This window comes from Piliocolobus tephrosceles, chromosome 7 (assembly GCF_002776525.5).
Source record: "Piliocolobus tephrosceles isolate RC106 chromosome 7, ASM277652v3, whole genome shotgun sequence".
NCBI lineage: Eukaryota > Metazoa > Chordata > Mammalia > Primates > Cercopithecidae > Piliocolobus > Piliocolobus tephrosceles.
The window spans coordinates 110134624-110150139 of NC_045440.1; the positions used below are offsets into that span (position 1 = coordinate 110134624).

A 15516-nucleotide genomic window follows, 5' to 3' on the forward strand; every position below is an offset into this window, starting at 1 on the left:
AAGTTGAATCACTGTCATCCTGCAATCATTTATCATGAGACATTACATACCCCCAGACAATATCAGCATCCACCCCAAGTACCAACTTTAAGAGGCTGTATGCTAGAATTTTCTGAAAGTCAAGAATTCATTGTGTCACATGTCCAGCATGCCAGTCTTGCTGCTTGACCACACAGGCCTCAAAGGTGGAGCTCTTTATGCTAACATTGCTTTTTGATTGCTTTCCTTTGGATTGACTTTTCCACTCCTTTTGGGACAAGAGCTGGCAGAGAAAGCTTTCCAAAATTTTTCATCTCTAATTTTATACCACATGTACTTCAGTATCTTTCACGCTCCAAACCTAATTAAAGCATCCAGTTCTCCTAGGATGACAAATAAAAACAACTAAGAAACTGGTTTTATTAAATCAGCTTTACTTGGTTTATTTAGTCTCCCACACATTTATTTGATTAAATTTTGAGAATGAATTTACTAAGATTATGTGTTGATAGGGTGTATAACAGTATTTTTCATTCTTAAAATGATTCGTTTTTGAATAAAGTTGCTCTGGCTTCCCTCTTGCTTCTCACGATTGCCAAAATATTGATAAAAAGACATGCTGTACAATTTTGGGGTTTTGAAACAACTTGTATCTTTTTAGGTACGTGACATTAGTCACATTTTCTCAATAATTGAAGTTTAGGTTATTTAAGCATAAATGTAAATATGTTAACTACTTACTATATAAACCTCTAGACCATTATTCAAAATATGTTAGAATCTGCCTTTCAGCTTAGTTTTTAAAATAATTTATAGTCTTTCCGTTTTGACTTTAGTATTTAGTGCTGTCCATTTTAGTTAAATGAGTGTAAAATATGTAACCCGTTCTTATCATTGTAGGCCATAACATTTATCACATTATGTCATTGTTGGATTTGGTTTTTCACTACTGTGTGGTGATTGCCTTGTGGAGCCAGTTCTGTTTTCACAGCTGTCATTAAGAAGAGTTATGCTCAGGATCATTCATTAGGTTTCCCAGAAAACTTCTACAACCATGGTTATTGCTGCAGCTTTTAAGAAACACCTTATCAGGAGACTTCCCTTGTTTGGTTAATACCTTATTTCCTAAGCTGACAGGCAGTGAGTATTCTGATGTTCATTTTATTAAACATATGTTTTTTATTATTATTAAGGTATAAGTAACACCAAAATTAAAACTGAACTAATATATTAAACGCACAAAACCCTCACGATCTCTTCTCAGTATAGCCAGCAAAATCCACATAGAATTAATTTGGTCCAAAAGTGGAGGAATTCTCTGTGTCTAAAGTCACTACATTGAGAAATCACATTTCTCAGATAAAGGGAATTTTTTTAAGGATTCTTTTTTTAAATACTGATCGAATAATCAAATAATATTACAAATTATAACTCCAGAAGACAATTAATAAATCTGAAAAAGAAATCAGAAGGATTAAACACTTAATTGGCATTTGTAAGTTGATAGGTACTGATTTTCATAATATGGTCATGCACCACATAATGACATTTTGTTGGTTCCCTGAGATTGTAATGGAGCTCTCTCTTAGTGATGTCATAACATCATAGTACAATGCATTACCCTCTCTATGTTTAGATATATTTTGATATACAAATCCTTATCACTGTGTTACAGTCACATATAGTATTCAGTATAGTAACATGCCATATGGTATGGCCTAGAAGCAATAGGCCATACCATATAACCTAGTTATATGGTAGGCTATTCCATTTAGGTTTATGTAAGTACATGCTGTGATGTTCACACAACGAAATTGCTTAAAGATGCATTTCTCAGAACATATCCCTGTCATTATGTGATATGTGACTATATTTCTATGTTGAGAACCTGTATAGTTACAAGTGAAAGTTTTAGACTATTCATATGTTTTCTTTTATTAGCATTTGGCACCCAGGTTTTATGCCTAATATCGTCTGTTTTGACTACTGATTATGTTATCTTAAAGATATTAGCGACCTCAGGAGAGTTTTGAACTAGTGTTTTGCTTTCCCTGTTAAAAATATTCTTCAATTGCTAGCCCAAAGTTGTGAGCTATAGTATTTCCATTAAAAATCTTTATCTAGGCCAGGCGTGGTGGCTCACACCTGTAAGCCCAGCATTTTGGGAGGTCAAGGCATGCAGATCACCTGAGGTCAGGAGTTCAAGACCAGCCTGGCCAATACAGTGAAACCCCATCTCTACTAAAAATACAAAAATTAGGCCAGGTGCGGTGGCTCACACCTGTAATCATAGCACTTTGGGAGGCCGAGGCAGGCGGATCATGAGGTCAGGAAATCGAGACCATCCTGACTAACACGGTGAAACCCTGTCTCTACTAAAAATATAAAAAATAATAGCCAGGTGTGGTGGTGAGCGCCTATAATCCCAGCTACTCAGGAGGCTGAGGCAGGAGAATGGCTTGAACCCAGGAGGCGGAGCTTGCAGTGAGCCGAGGTCATGCCTCTACATTCCAGCCTGGGCAACAGAGAGAGATTCCGTCTCAAAAAAAAAAAAAAAAGAAAATACAAAAATTAGCCAGGCATGGTGGCACACACCTGTAATCCCAGTTACTTAGGACTCTGAGGCAGGAGAATCCCTTGAACCCAGGAGGCGGAGGTTACAGTGAGCGGAGATCACGTCGTTGCGCTGTAGCCTGGGCAACAGAGCAATACACCATCTCAAAAATAATAAAAAATAAAAAGCCTCTAATATAGACTGTGAGAAGAGGCAGGATGTATGGGTGACAGACTAGTTTATGATTTTAAATATTAAAATTCTAAAATATTACTTTATTTTTAAATTTATTATTTTTTTTGAGAAAGGGTCTTGCTGTGTTGTCCAGGCTGGAATGCAGTGGCACACTCACAGCTTACTGCATCCTCGAACTCTGGGCTCAAGAGGTCCTCCTGCCTCGTCCTCCTCAGTAGATGGGACTACAGGCATGTGCCACCTCATCCAGCTAATTTTTTTTTTTTTTTTTTTTGTAGAGATAGAGTCTTGCTGTGTTGCCCAGGCTGGTCTCAATCTTCTGGGCTCAAGTAATTCTCCTGCCTCACCCTCCCAAAGCACTGGGATTACAGCCACCTCACCTGGCATAAAATAATAAATAGTGAGTAGGGTAAATTATGTATTATAGCTTCTATCATACCATTCCCAAATCAAACAGGAAGAGATATAAGGTAATTTAATAACTTCAATTCGAATAATGTAAAGGAAAAGGATTATTAAATTGAATATCTGAATTATGAGAACAGATTATGTTCAACTTGTAAACTGGTAGTGTTTTCAAAAGTGCTTTGTTTTATTTCCCGTCATGTTATTATAATAATAATTGACATCTCCTTCAAACTCTTGGATATCTAGGCAAATTTAAATGACTTAGCAATATGTGTTGTAAATACTACAAAAACAGAAAGGGCAAGAAGGAGACTCATTGAGCTCATTTTATGTTTGCCTGACACTGTATTTATAAATTTGGATGACTTCGAGAAACAGAAAACTGCACTCAGAATAGCTTAAACCTATTGTTTCTTGAAGTGTGGTTCCCAGACTATCAGCAGCAGCAGCACCTGGGAATTTGTTAGAAATGCAAATTCTCAGACCCCATTTGAGTCTCATTAATTAGAAACAGTTTTTGGAGCCTGGAATTCTGGTGTAACAAATAATCCAGGTGATTTTGATGCCGGCTAAAACTTGAGAGCCACTGATTTAGGTCTCTAATGACTAGTTCTGTCCAGAGATGAACTAGTCAGAAACCTCCTCAGAAATATGGCTGGAAGGATACCTGAGCAAAATCAAGGCCACTTTAGGAAAGAGGTGTAAGGGTGGATATTGAATAGGCAACCAACAGAATAGACTATGCCATGCTTGGTGGTTTTTGGTTTTGTTTTTAATATATCATTTAAACCTCATTTTGGAACATACATCATATTTGTTATTTTAGAAAATGTAGCTGGAAGTTATGACAAGCTTTCAAAATGCTGCTTCCACCACCATCACCACCAAATTTTATAATATTGCTGATGAGTTGTTAGGAGAATCTGTAATGGAGGGGTGGAGTGTGACCACAATGCGCTGTATGTAGAAGAGAACTTTAAGCCTGGTGTGAAGATAATGATGGTGTGCCTATGAGGAACTGTGGGAGAGATTTTAGGCTAAGTGTAGTGGGGCTGAATGAGAGGAATAGGGGAAATGTCTGGTATGTGGAGGAGGTAGGGTGTTCACTGTGGGGTGTGCTGTGCCCTGTGTGAGCGCATGCTGGAATGTGGAGGAAGGAGATGGGGGTGGGGGTTTGGTTGGGATGCAGTATTGTGTGTTAGAAAGGTGGTGTGTGTGTGAAAAGGTGGCATCATGTACATACAACAAAGTGAAGTGGAAGGAGCAGCTGTACCTTAAAATGAAAGAAATTTTCAAATGTATCATCATGACATTGATACTCTAATTAAAGCTGAATTCTAGATAGTTTTAGTTTATATATTTTTATAGTTTATATTTAATCTTTAAAAAATTCACTTCTTTGGTTATATTCAAAATATCACTGGTTAGTGAAGTGTATGTAGGCATAGTGAATATAACTACCTTTTCAAGAAATTAGATGTTAGAGAATGCGGTTTAAAAGCAGACTGTGTAACAGGCAAAGGAATTTTCAGGACACTTTGAATATTTGTGTAGGATTTATTTGTAGCACATTGGCTTGGTTTTTACATAGTCATTCTGTAAAATTTTAGGGTGGAAGAGTCCACAAAGGACATCTTATTGCTTAAAAAATGTTCATGTAAAAGATGTAATTTTGTTTTACTGTTAGCTGTAAGTAAGGGACATAATTTTATGACTATATGAACAAACAACAAAATGTTTATTAAAATCATTCATGTGCCTTGAGAGACTCTGGAAATTATATTTACTCCTTTTTTGTTACTGGGTTACTTTTAGTATATTTCTTCGTGTACTGATGTTTGGAAATATAGGCTCTGTATCTTTAAAGTTTTGAGCCCTTTCTTTGCACATTTGGGTACAGTGCAACCAAACTTAAGCATGGGAAATTCTCTCTTCCCTCCCCAGCTTTACAGCCTCCACTCAGGACTATCATTGCTATGGAAACTCCTTAGTGATTAGCTCTCTCTCTTGTCAATCAAATCTTTGTCTCTAGCAAACTGTTTTGTCACTGTAGTAAGGCTCTGGTGCTGGAAATTTATCTTTGACAGAGGAAGAATGCTTTTGAAAACAGTTCTTACGTGATTTTATGTAACTTAATTTACCCTGGAAAGGAAATGTCTCGTCTCTGGTATGGGAAAAAAGGGAGAAGACATCAACCAATTAATCATAAATACACTCTGGTAAACCTTAGTTATTTTAATTTGTATATATGCTAGTCTTTTCATGGTGACATTATGAAAAATTATACAATTTCTGAAAGTTTAAGCATAGAGGATATTTATAGAATACAAAATTTTATGATTGTACAAAGTACCTTGAAGTTGTTTCTGTTAATTCTGAGTATCTTCAAAAAGAGAAATTAATAAGGGACTGTAATTTTGTTTCATATTAAGTGTTTTGTATGTTCTACACCAGCAGGAAGATACCAAATCTTAATTGCTGCCTTAATGTTTTTTATTTTAGCTTAACTTTGTAGAAAAATATTCAGGATTTTCTCTTGCTTGAAAATAAATTGAATAGAACAGAGTAAATTAATTATTATTGACTGGATCTCAAACCAGATTCTTTTATAATATTGTTTATTTAAGGGTATAATTTTAAGAATCTGACTAAAAGGTTTTTAAGCTATTTAAAAAGTTTTCAGGCAATGCTACCTAATACAAATCTTTAAGCGATATCCTAGTAAGGAAATTCAGTCAACCATACTATTGTAAGAATTTTAGTTACTTTTCTGTATGTGTACATTGTTATAAAATGTCCATTGCTCTTTCTCTGGTAATTTGGGATTATACTTTGCCTTATGAATGTTTATTTTATTTTTACTATAATTGTAGATGATTTAAAATCCAATAAGGACTTTGGGAGATGCCCCCAAAGAAGTTTGCCTCCCTTAAATGTTAAGTGTGTCAAAATATTAAAATATTAAAGGTGTTATTTTTAATTGTAATTTCAAAATTCGTTTATATGTTACATCAGCACAGAGGGGTTTAGGCACCTGAAATGATTGAATTTTTAAAATTTGTGGTTAGATTTACTAGATAAATCAGTTAACACCGTCTTTGTTTTTTAAACCAGGAACAATGAAGCTATTCATACATTTTTTTGATTTGAAGTTTGAATAATCATTTATTCTTAGTTTGCAAAGACTTCAATACAGTTTATTACAAATGCAAGCAAAATACATTGTGGGTATTCTGAAATTTATAGATCAATCTAATTAATGTGCATCAAACACTTAACGCTTATTGCAGTCACCACGTCCAAGTCCTGTTCATTCGTTTATTTTTATTTTTGACACAGGGTCTCACTTTGTCACCCAGGTTGGAATTCAGTGGTGAGATTTTGGCTTATTTCAACCTCCACCTCCTGGGCTTAAGTGATCTTCCTGCCTCAGCCCCCCAAGTCGCTGGGACTGCAAACATGCACCACAGCCCGCTAATTTTTTTGTATTTTTTATAGAGACCAGATTTTGCCTTGTTACCCAGGCTGGGCTTTTTATCTCATGAACTCAGCTCAGGAGATCTACCCAACTCAGCCTCCCATAGTGTTAGGATTGCAAGCCACCGCTCCCAGCCAAGTTCTGTTTGTTCTTACGGGAGGCTATATAATTTTGTCAGATACTTTATTTCATGCCTGAGCAAGAATGCTTCCTACTCATTGGCCATTAGCTCTGCCCATACATATATATTATTTAATTGAACCCTCACAGTAACCCAGAAAGTTTAGTAGAATTATTTCCCATTTTGAATGACTGGTTGAAGCATGGAGTGGTCACTGAACTAAACTGTCGTATAGTACAGACAGCTTGACCCTAGTGTGTCCAGAATTGGTGGGTTCTTGGTCTCGCTGACTTCAAGAATGAAGCTGTGGACCCTCGTAGTGTTACATTTCTTAAAGATGGCGTGTCCGCAGTTTCTTCCTTCTGGTGGGTTCGTGGTCTCGCTGACTTCAGGAGTGAAGCTGCAGACCTTCCCGGTGAGTGTTGGAGCTCTTAAAGGCAGCACATCTGGAATTGTTCATTCTTTCTGGTGGGTTTGTGGTCTCGCTGGCTTCAGGAGTGAAGCTGCAGACCTTCCTGGTGTTATAGCTCATAAAGGCAGCATGGACCCAAAGAGTGAGCAGCAGCAAGATTTATTCTAAAGAGTGAAAGAACAAAGCTTCCACAATCTGGAAGGGGACTGGAGTGGGTTGCCACTGACTGGTTTGGGCAGCCTGCTTTTATTCCCTTATCTGACCCCACCCACATCCTGCTGATTGATCCATTTTTCAGAGAGCAGATTGGTCCGTTTTACAGAGACCTGATTGGACCATTTTGACAGGGTGCTGATTGGTGCATTTACAATCCCTGAGCTAGACACAGAGTGCTGATTGGTGCATTTACAATCCTCTAGCTAGACATAAAAGTTCTCCAAGTCCCCACTAGATCAGGAGCCCAAATGGCTTCACCTAGTGAATCCTGTAGGAGGGCTGCAGGCGGAGCTGCCGGCCAGTCCCCAATTGCACCTGCACTCCTCAGCCCTTGGGCGGTGGATGGGACCCGTCGCCACGAAGCAGGGGGCCACGCCCTTTGGGGAGGCTTGGGCCCAGCCGGAGCCCACTCAGGTCCTGAGCCCTGCCCCGTGGGGGGGCAGCTGAGGCCCCATGAGATTTCGAGCACAGCACCAGCGGGCCAGTACTGCAGGGGGACTGGCGCACCCTCTGCAGCTGCTGGCTGGAGTGCTAAGCCCCTCACTGCCCAGGGCCAGCAGTGCCAGCCGGCAGCTCCAAGTGCAGGGCCGCTGAGCCGGCGCCTGCCGCACAGGCCTGTGAGCCCCAGGAGAAGCCCCGCTTCCCACTGGTGCCTCTCCCTCCACACCTCCCCGCAAGCAGAGGGAGCCAGCTCCAGCCTTGGCCAGCCCAGAGAGGGGCTCCCACAGTGCAGTGGCAGGCTGAAGGGCTCCTCAAGTGCCACCAGAGTGGACGCCAAGGCAGAGGAGGCCCCGAGAGTGAGGGCTGCTAGCATGTTGTCACTTCTCACTAGCACATATTGTAGTTCACCAGGATGACTTTGAAGTTTTTCTGAAATAGTACAGTATGATGTGTTTTGATGTGTAGACAAGCTGAAGTCTCAGTTTTCTAGTTGTTTGCTTTGCTTTAAAGCAGATATTCTAGGAGCTGTAAAGCAGGCAGTTCTTAAGAAAATTGGGATGAAAAGGATTAGCAGTTCTTTTACCTGTTTTATAGATTGAGATCCCTGTAAGATTTTGCCTGACAAGGGGCTCTTATGCTTTTAAACTGAAAAAAAAAAAAAAAAAAAAGAAAATTAATTCTAAGAGAATAACCAGTATTTCAGAGCAAATAAAATTTGACATTTTGGAGTTTGTAATGTGTAGCTTTTTAGAATTCTTCGTCTTTACCCAACGAATATGGCCATATTATTACTACCTCTGTAAGAGAGATTATCACTAAGGTATCTGTAGATACCTTGACAATTTTCTAAATGCCTATGTATATAGTATCACGTGACCTTACAGTAACCCTGTGTGTTAATCAGATTTTTTTGTTTTATAAGTGAGTTAATTTATGTCTCAAATACATTAATAATAAGAAGCATACACTCCTAACAAAATTCATGGCATGAAATTAACCTTTTGCCAGTTAGCTTCGATGAGAACCGTATTGATCAAGCATGCTTAAGTTTTGTTACCTTTTATTTTTTTAAGGCCGTTTTATAGTTTATTCTGATAACTTAAACTTTAATCATTCATTTACTTGAAGCTGTTCGTGTATTTGATATATTCATGTGCCATACTTTACCTTGTTAGTGTCTGTCAATAAATCGTAATTTACTTGAAATTATAAGCCCATTTTATAATAAGGATTTAGTCTTAATCAAAGTCACAAATCATTAAATAACATCATTGTTTTATTACCTTTATCAGTAGTCACTAATTTCATCACCATTTTCTTAGTTTAGGCTGTCATATACGAAAGAACAGACTTTTTTAAAATTTAGGCTTTCATATATGAAAACACAGGAGAAAAGTTTGTATGTCGAATTATTTACATCTGTTCAAGAATTAGCCGACAGGTGGATTTTTCGGAAGAGCTAATTTAAATGTAAAAATCTTTCCAGTGACTACAGCATGAGATAATAATTATAATGATGAAAATAATTACTTGTACTGACAGTGTATACCAAATATTGTTCTAAACACTTAATAATGAGTTTCCTTATTTATTCCTCACAACCCTGTGGAATATTACTGTATCTTTTCCATTTTACGAGTGAAAAAACAGAGGGATATAGCAATCACACTACAACTAGTGCAAGTCAGAGCTGATGTTTTAATCTAGTCATTCTGGCTCTAGCCAATGCCCTTAAACTCTTTGCCATACTTGCCCTCAAAAATCTTCAGAATATAACAAGAGGAAGAGAATTATTTATTTCATATGTTTAATGTATGAGAACCTATTTTATATAGACTTTATACATATTATTTATTTCTCATAAAATGTACGAGTATTTCCATTTGAAGAATCAGAAATGGAGGAACTAAATGAGGCTCCCTAAGTTCACAATACTAATAAAAATCAGAATCAGAATTAAGGTGCCAGTCTAAAATTAAAGCCAGTATTCTTCAATATTATGCTGCCTATCTGTAGTAGATAGTCATAGTACATTTATTAACCAGTATTTATGTATCTCTTATGGGAAGTGAAACATCTTCTGCTCTGCAGTCACAACCTAGTTGAAAAAAGTGTACACATATATTCAATGTAAAATATTTTTTCTTAATTTATTTGACTCAGTTGTTTTTTATTTTTCATTTAAATAAATTTAATAGCGTAGAGGGCTTTCCAGTGAAGACCAGAAAACCTGCTAGATAAATTCTAAGAGAGCTGTAACACTGACTCAATAGTTGAAAAGGATATCTTATGTATACTAGTTATGAGGCATAATAGTAAACATCTGTGATGTACCACTACCCAGTATTAGAACTAAAACATCACTAATGTAGCTGCATCTGTCTGTGTGTTTTTTCTCATCTCATCTTATGTCACCCTCATATTGGTAACTACCTCTCTGGATTTTTTGTTTTATTATCCCCCTAACTTTTTTTAATTAATAGATTTCATTTTTTAGATTAGTATTAGGTTTACAGAAAAATTGAATGGAAGGTATAGAGAGTTTCCATATACTCTCTTTTCCCCAAAACACAGTTTTCCCTGTTACTCACATATGACATTAGTGTGGTATATGTTACAGTGTATGAACAAATACTGATACATTGTCATGCAGAGTCCATAGTTTACATTAGGGTTCATTCTTTGAGTTGTATATTCTGTGGGTTTTGACAAGTGTATAATGACATGTATCTAGTTGTAGAATCACATGGTATGATTTTACTACCCTAAGAATTCCCTGTGCCATAGCTGTTTATCACTCATTCCCTTATAGTGACCACCTGGCACCCACCAGTCTTTCCACTGTTTTGCGTTTTGCAGAGTGTCATATAGTTGGAATCGTACAGTAGTATGTAGCCTTTTTTAGATTGGGGCTTCTTTCACTTAGGAATTTTTATTTAAGATCCCTTCACGTCTTTTTGGCTTGACAGCTCATTTCTTTTTATTGCTGAATAATATTCTATTTTATGGTTTTATCCACTTCTTTATCCATTCACCTGGTAAAGGACATTTTGCTTCCTTCCACCTTTTGGCACTTATGAAAAAAAAACTGTTACAAACTTTTGGATGTAGATTTTGTGTTGACATAAGTTTTCAACTTGTTTAGGTAAATACCAGGTAACGTGATTGCTCTATACTATGTTAAGGATGTGTTTGGTAGGCCACTGTGGTGACTCACGCCTGTAATATCAACACTTTAGGAGGCTGAAGTGGGAGGAGTTTGAGACCAGCCAGGGCAACGTAGTGAGACCTTGTCTCTGAAAAAATAAAAAAGAAAGATAGAAAGAAAGAAAAGAACGAAAGTAACTGCCAAACTGTTTTTCATCTGGCTATACCCATTTTGCATGGCATCCACAACAAATGAGAATTCCTGTTCTCCACATCCCTGCTGACATTTGCTGTTGTCGGTGCTTTGGATTTTAGCTTTTATTTAAATAGGTGTGTAGTGATATATCAATCTTATTTTAATTTGCATTTCCCTGGTGACATATCTTTTGTCCATGTTTTAATCAGCTTGTTTGATATCTTCTTGTTACATTTTACATAAACATAGAGATAGAACAGACAATTTTGTCTCTTTCCTTCCTTTCTGTATTCCTTCATATATTTTGGATAACAGTCCTTTATCATTTATATATGTTGCAGAGATTTTTTCCCAGTCTGTAACTTGTCTTTTTCATTCTCTTGACAGTGTCTTTCACACAGTAGAAATTTTTACTTTTAATGAAATTCAACTTAATACTTTTCTTTTTCATGGATTGTACTTGTGGTGTTTTATCTAAAAATGCACCTTCAGACTTAAGGTCACAAAGATTTTTTTCCTATGTTATTTTCTAGGAGATTCATAGCTTGTGTTTTCCTCTGTAGTCCATTTAGTGTAAAGACTTTGTCTCAATTGACTGTTCTGCAGGTGGATATCCAGTTGTTCCAATACTGTTTGGGGTAAAGACCATTATTTCTCCTCTGAATTGTCTTTTACTCCTTTGTTAAAAGTCAGTTGACCATATTTATGTGGGATATTTCTGAGTATTTTATTGTGTATCATTGATCTGTCAGTTATTTTGCCAAAACTATGATGTAGTGATTACTGTAGTTTTATAGTACAATAGGTCTTGAAGTTGAGTAGCGTCAATCTTCCAACTTTCTTCTTTTTCTTCATTGCTTTCTTGGCTATTCTGTGTCTTTGCATATAAACTTTTTCTACAAATTTTAGAATCGATTTACCTGTATCTACAAAATAACCTGGTAGAATTTTTATTGAAATTGTATTGGATCTATATATCAAGTTGGGAAGAACTGACAGCTTGACAATATTGTGTCTTCCCATCTATGAACGTGGAATATGTATTTAAATCTTTTCTTCATCACAGTTTTCTACTTTTTTTTGTGTGTAGATCTCTATGTATTTTGTGAGCATTATATATATTTCATTTACATTATGCTAATATAAATGGTATTCTTTTTTTTTTTTTTTTTTTTTTTGAGACAGAGTCTCGCTCTGTCGCCCGGGCTGGAGTGCAGTGACCGGATCTCAGCTCACTGCAAGCTCTGCCTCCCGGGTTTTACGCCATTCTCCTGCCTCAGCCTCCCGAGTAGCTGGGACTACAGGCACCCGTCACCTCGCCCGGCTAGTTTGGTATTCTTTTTTTAACTTTGAAATTCCAAGTTTTCATTACTGATACATAGGAAGACTGTTGATTTTTGCATATTAATCTTGCACTCTGAAAGCCTGCCATGATCACTTATTAATTCCAGCAGTGTTTTGGTTGATTCGTTGGGATTTTTGTATACCAGCAATCATGTCGTCTGCTAACAAAGACAGTTTTATCTCTTTCTTCCCTATTTATATAACTTTAATTTTCTTCCTTTGTCTTATTGTATTAGCTAGGACTTCCTGCATAATGTCAGGTAAGAGTACTGACAAGGGATATCCTTTCCTTATTCCCAGTCTTAGTGTGAAAGGATCTTGTTTCTCACTATTATATGTGATGTTAACTGAATTTTTTAAATACATGTTCTTTATCCAGTTGAGGGAGTTCTCCTTTATTCCTAACTTTCTAAACCATTTTTATTAGTGTTGGATTTTGACTAGTGCTTTTTTTTGTATCTGTTGGCAAGATCACGTGATTTTTCTTCTGTACCATGTTGATGATTACATCAATTAATTTTCAAGGTTGTACCAGTCTTGCATAGGTGGGATAAGTTCTACTTGATCATTTTATATAATTCAGTACATTTGTACATTGCTTAATTCAATTTACTAGTGTTTTGTTGAGAATTTTTGCATGTATATTAATGAGAGATAATTGCCTGTAGTTTTTCTTTCTTGTAATGTTTTTATTTCTATTAGAGTAATGTTGTCCTCACAGAATTAGTTAAGAAGTATTCCCTCTGCTTCTGTTTTCTGGAAGAGATTGTGAAGAGTTTGTATAATTTCTTCATAAATATTTGGTAGTATTAATCAGTGAGCCTGTCTGGGCCTTGTGCTTTCTGTTTTAGGAGGTTATTAATTATTTATTAATTATTTGAACATGTATCTGTCTTTTTTTTTTTTTTTTGAGTTGGGGTTTTTCTATGTTGCTTGGGCTGGTCTTGAACTCATAGGCTCAAGTGATCCTGCCACCTCAGCCTCCTGAGTAGCTGAGATAATAGGCGTGCATTACCTGTTTCTTCTTGTGTGACTTTTGGTGGTTTCTGTCTTTCAAAGAATTGGTTTGTTTTATCTAGATTATCAGATTAATGAGTGTACGGTTTTACAGTATTTCTTTATTATACTTTTAATATCCATGGGATCAGTAATGATGGCCCCTCTTCATTTCTAATATTTATTCTCTCACTCTCTCTCATCTATCCTGGCTAGAGGTAGAGGTTTATCAATTTTATTGACCTTTTCGAAGATTAAAGAACTGGCTTCTGGTTCCCTTGCTGGGTTTCTATTGATTTTGTTTTTAATCTATTGATTTCTCCTCTAATTTTATTTTCCTGTGCTTCAGATTTAATTTGATTCCATATTCTTTCATCTCTTAGCATCTCAGTTATACTTTTTTAAAAAACTTTTAAAAATGATTCCTCTAGAATTTGTAATATACAATTTTTTAGTATAGTTTATATGGTGAAACCCTGTCTCTACTAAAAATACAAAATTAGCTAGGCGTGGTGGCACACGCCTGTAGTCCCAATACACATCTGTAGTCCCAGCTACTAGAAAGGCTGAGGCAGAAGAATCACTTGAACCCAAGAGGCAGAGGGGCTGAGGCAGAAGAATCACTTGAACCCAGGAGGCAGAGGTTGCAGTGAGCCGAGATCATGCCACTGCACTCCAGCCTGACTGACAGAGGGAGACTCCGTCTCAAACAAAAAAAAAAAAAAAAAAAGGATATGGGGCTATGGCTCCCCTCTTCCTTCCCCTTGTTTCCTGTTCCCAGTATTGATGAAGGACAGAAAGTGATTTTAATTGGAGATTTTTTCAAATCAAACTTCACTAATGGAATTAATTATGGTTTTTTTTTTTTTTTTTAAGACAGAGTTTTGCTCTCTTGCCTGGGATGTAGTGCAGTGGCTTGATCTTGGCTCACTGCAGCCTCAACCTCCTGGGCTCTGGTGATCCTTCCACCCCGCGTCACCAGGCCCAGCTAATTTTTTGTATTTTTTGTAGAGATGAGATTTCTCCATGTTTCCCAGGCTGGTCTCAAAATGTAATGTTATTTTGAAAGCAGTAGTTTTAATTTAGGCAAAATGGGGCAAAGTTTAACATAATTCTGGTCTTATTTTGTAATAAAGACTGTTAATATATGATGAGATGTAGTGGAACAATAGCTTATGTGACTTCAAGGATGCTGTTGTATGTTCTTTTTGTTTGATATAGAAGCTCAGAATTGTATTTTCTTCTTTAACATATTTTTGGGACCAAAGTAAGTATAAGTGGCATTGATTAGATAGTATTTCTTTTTCTCTTGCATTTCCCTTCACTGAGAAAGTAGTAAAAATGGCACTTGACATATAACTAGCAGATTTTTGTTAGTGTGCAAGACAGTTGAAGGAAGGAGATTTGGGGTTTGTTTTGGAGTAATCTTGGGGAAACACTGGAACATCCACAAGGTATTGTTCTTTATATCTAGGAGATGAACATGTTCATATTCATGAGATTGGCAGCAACTGAATTTTCTCTAGTCTATTTTTGTTAGTCCATTTGTAATAGTGATGGGTGGATTTACCCCTGCCTTTCCATTGGTAATTCTATAGAAATAAAGACTTAGGAAAATACTTTCTCTGTGTGAGGATCCTTTGTCAAAGACTGAAAAGAAGAGGGTGGCATTTAATTCTGCAGAGTATAGGTCATGGTACTTAGTTCCTACAGATAGGACTTAGCAGTATATCCAAATACCTTATTCCTCAAGAAACGATTTTTTAGCCAGTGAATGCACTTTTAATTGGAAGATCTTGGTTTTCTCAACTGTTTACCCCTAATAATTCAGGGTGTGATATGGGATGTTTTGGAGAAATGTATTCATTTTTTAGTTAGGTTTAATCTTTTGGGTAAAGTAATAAATTGTATACATGGAGTACGGTTTACCAAGGATGTAAAAATTAATGTAAGACTAATTCCAGTTTCCTCATATATACTGGGAATATATAGCCCTTTTATCTATTTATTTTGAGAGAAGGAAGTATAT

At 36.6% G+C, this 15516-nt stretch overlaps 1 protein-coding gene and 1 non-coding gene across 9 annotated transcripts in view; one reads left to right on the forward strand and one right to left on the reverse strand.

The window, feature by feature from the left end:
* OXR1 (oxidation resistance 1) overlaps nt 1-15516 on the forward strand; it is a 476607-nt gene that overhangs the window by 443532 nt on the left and 17559 nt on the right. The window contains exon 1 of one of the 8 annotated variants that reach the window (XM_023225131.1): nt 5063-5355. The exons of 6 other annotated variants lie outside the window; for them this stretch is intronic. In XM_023225131.1, the coding sequence (XP_023080899.1) occupies nt 5290-5355 (66 nt within the window). In that variant the 5' untranslated portion in view covers nt 5063-5289. Of the gene's footprint in view, nt 1-5062; nt 5356-15516 lie in introns of those variants that run through there. One more of the 8 variants, XM_023225126.1, reaches the window with a different exon arrangement.
* Nucleotides 10007-10068, reverse strand: LOC111551703. The gene has a single exon (XR_002734439.1). It is a non-coding gene; the product is annotated as a U7 small nuclear RNA (small nuclear RNA).